This window comes from Austrofundulus limnaeus, unplaced genomic scaffold, assembly GCF_001266775.1.
Source record: "Austrofundulus limnaeus strain Quisiro unplaced genomic scaffold, Austrofundulus_limnaeus-1.0 Scaffold64, whole genome shotgun sequence".
NCBI lineage: Eukaryota > Metazoa > Chordata > Actinopteri > Cyprinodontiformes > Rivulidae > Austrofundulus > Austrofundulus limnaeus.
The window spans coordinates 1,518,848-1,520,502 of NW_013952466.1; the positions used below are offsets into that span (position 1 = coordinate 1,518,848).

At 32.2% G+C, this 1,655-nt stretch overlaps 1 protein-coding gene across 1 annotated transcript in view; it reads right to left on the bottom strand.

Annotated features, from left to right (window-relative positions):
• erh (ERH mRNA splicing and mitosis factor) overlaps positions 1-837 on the bottom strand; it is a 5,146-nt gene extending 4,309 nt beyond the window's left edge. The window contains exons 1-2 of the mRNA XM_014009989.1: positions 714-837; positions 197-284 (exon numbers count right to left, since the gene is read on the bottom strand). Coding sequence (XP_013865443.1) covers positions 197-284; positions 714-716 — 91 coding nt within the window. The 5' untranslated portion in view covers positions 717-837. The remainder of the gene's footprint in view (positions 1-196; positions 285-713) is intronic.
• Positions 838-1,655: the final 818 nt, after the last annotated feature.

A 1,655-nucleotide genomic window follows, 5' to 3' on the forward strand; every position in this document is an offset into this window, starting at 1 on the left:
ATGGTTATATAATAGCAGCTGCATTCTGGCACGATAAGCTGTATGTTTTATATTCAATTAACGTATGATCCGATTAGTCGACTAATCGAATAAATAATCGGTGGTCAATCGATTATTAAAATAATCGTTTGTGGCAGCCCTATACAACAATAATGACAAAAATCATTGTTGAATTTATTTTTAAAAAATACTTTACCTTCCATGCATTCATTCACTGACTCGTAGTCGGCGTAAGTGCGGCCCTCTGGTCTCTTGGTTGGTTGAACAAGCAAAATTGTGTGCGACTGTAAAATACAAATATTTTCAGTAAGGATGGGTGCAATTTTCTCTGCTTCACAGTAAATTGTGAGTCAATAAGGATGTGTTTTTTTTTTACATATTCTTACAGAAGGAAGCACGTTGCAGATTGTTCAGTCATTTCAGACGGGAGAAAAATTACATTTCAACGAACAAAATGTTTAAACTAACGGAATTAATTTGTAAGATTCTGCCTAAAGTTCATATTCAAGATAARTGATTGGGAGATAAAGATGATTTATGAGACGCTAAGTGAAAAACTAAATGAACACTACACCAGTAGAAAACAGTAACTAGGGTAAACGATAGGTCCCTCGCAGCTAGCTTGTTAGCTTAGCCGCCACAGAGTGACTTCGGTTAATAAATAAAATACTAATAATTCTTACCTTTAAAAACTTTAAACTAAACACACTTACCATATCTGTACTCACTTCACCCGCTCGGCTTTCAAAAGATACTAAACTGAGGGTGAAAATCAGTCTTATTTCCGACTCAATTCACCGTGCAATTCACAGGTTCTAGAAAAAATATGCAGGAGGAAATGAGGTAAAACCTTTTCCGGTTGTGATTTTTATTTTCAAAATAAAGTTTTGAAAGTGTCCTGATGAAACTTTATTTTTGAAAATTTCATTCTGTTTTTCGTTATTTTTATTTATTTTTAAAGCAGTCATCTTTTAGGGAAACAAAATAGTATAAATTAATGTTAGAGTTTAGTATAATGTTGTGTCTCGTTTTATTGTATAATCCATATAACACCCTTTAGAGCCAATGGCTTATATTTTATGTCTTATTTTTTTTAGAGAATGWCTTATTTCTTTATAAAGTGCTCTATTTAAAGAAAACATGTTTCTTACATTTTTTAAACTATACTGAAGAGGAGTAGGGCTACTGGGGGGAAAAAGTATTCTGGCTTTAACCTCAGGATTGTGAGAATTCTGAGATTAAAGTCAGAATTCTTTAAAAAAATATTTTTTCAGTTGCCCTAATCCTCTTCTATTATAATAATCCTGCACCTTGAAAAAAAGAATTGATGTGTTACGGAACACAATAAAGCTAACTTAAAATAATTTATTGTAAATTTTATTTGTCTTTAGATATGCTTAAATGCCCTGTCTGCAACTGTATAAACACTTTTAGTATTAAACAGTGCTTGTCTTTCTGATTTATTTATTTTGCAGTTGTAATATTATGAATAGTGATGAGTGTATGTATAAACTTGGAGTATTTTTTTTAATGTTACATATAATGGAGAGGGTTTACTTTCAGACATTGGGTTTGAAGCCATTCCCTTCATGGAGTCTGAGAGTTTCAGGCAAAATTCAGGCTTTTAAGCCCAGCCTCCATGTGACTGATACTCA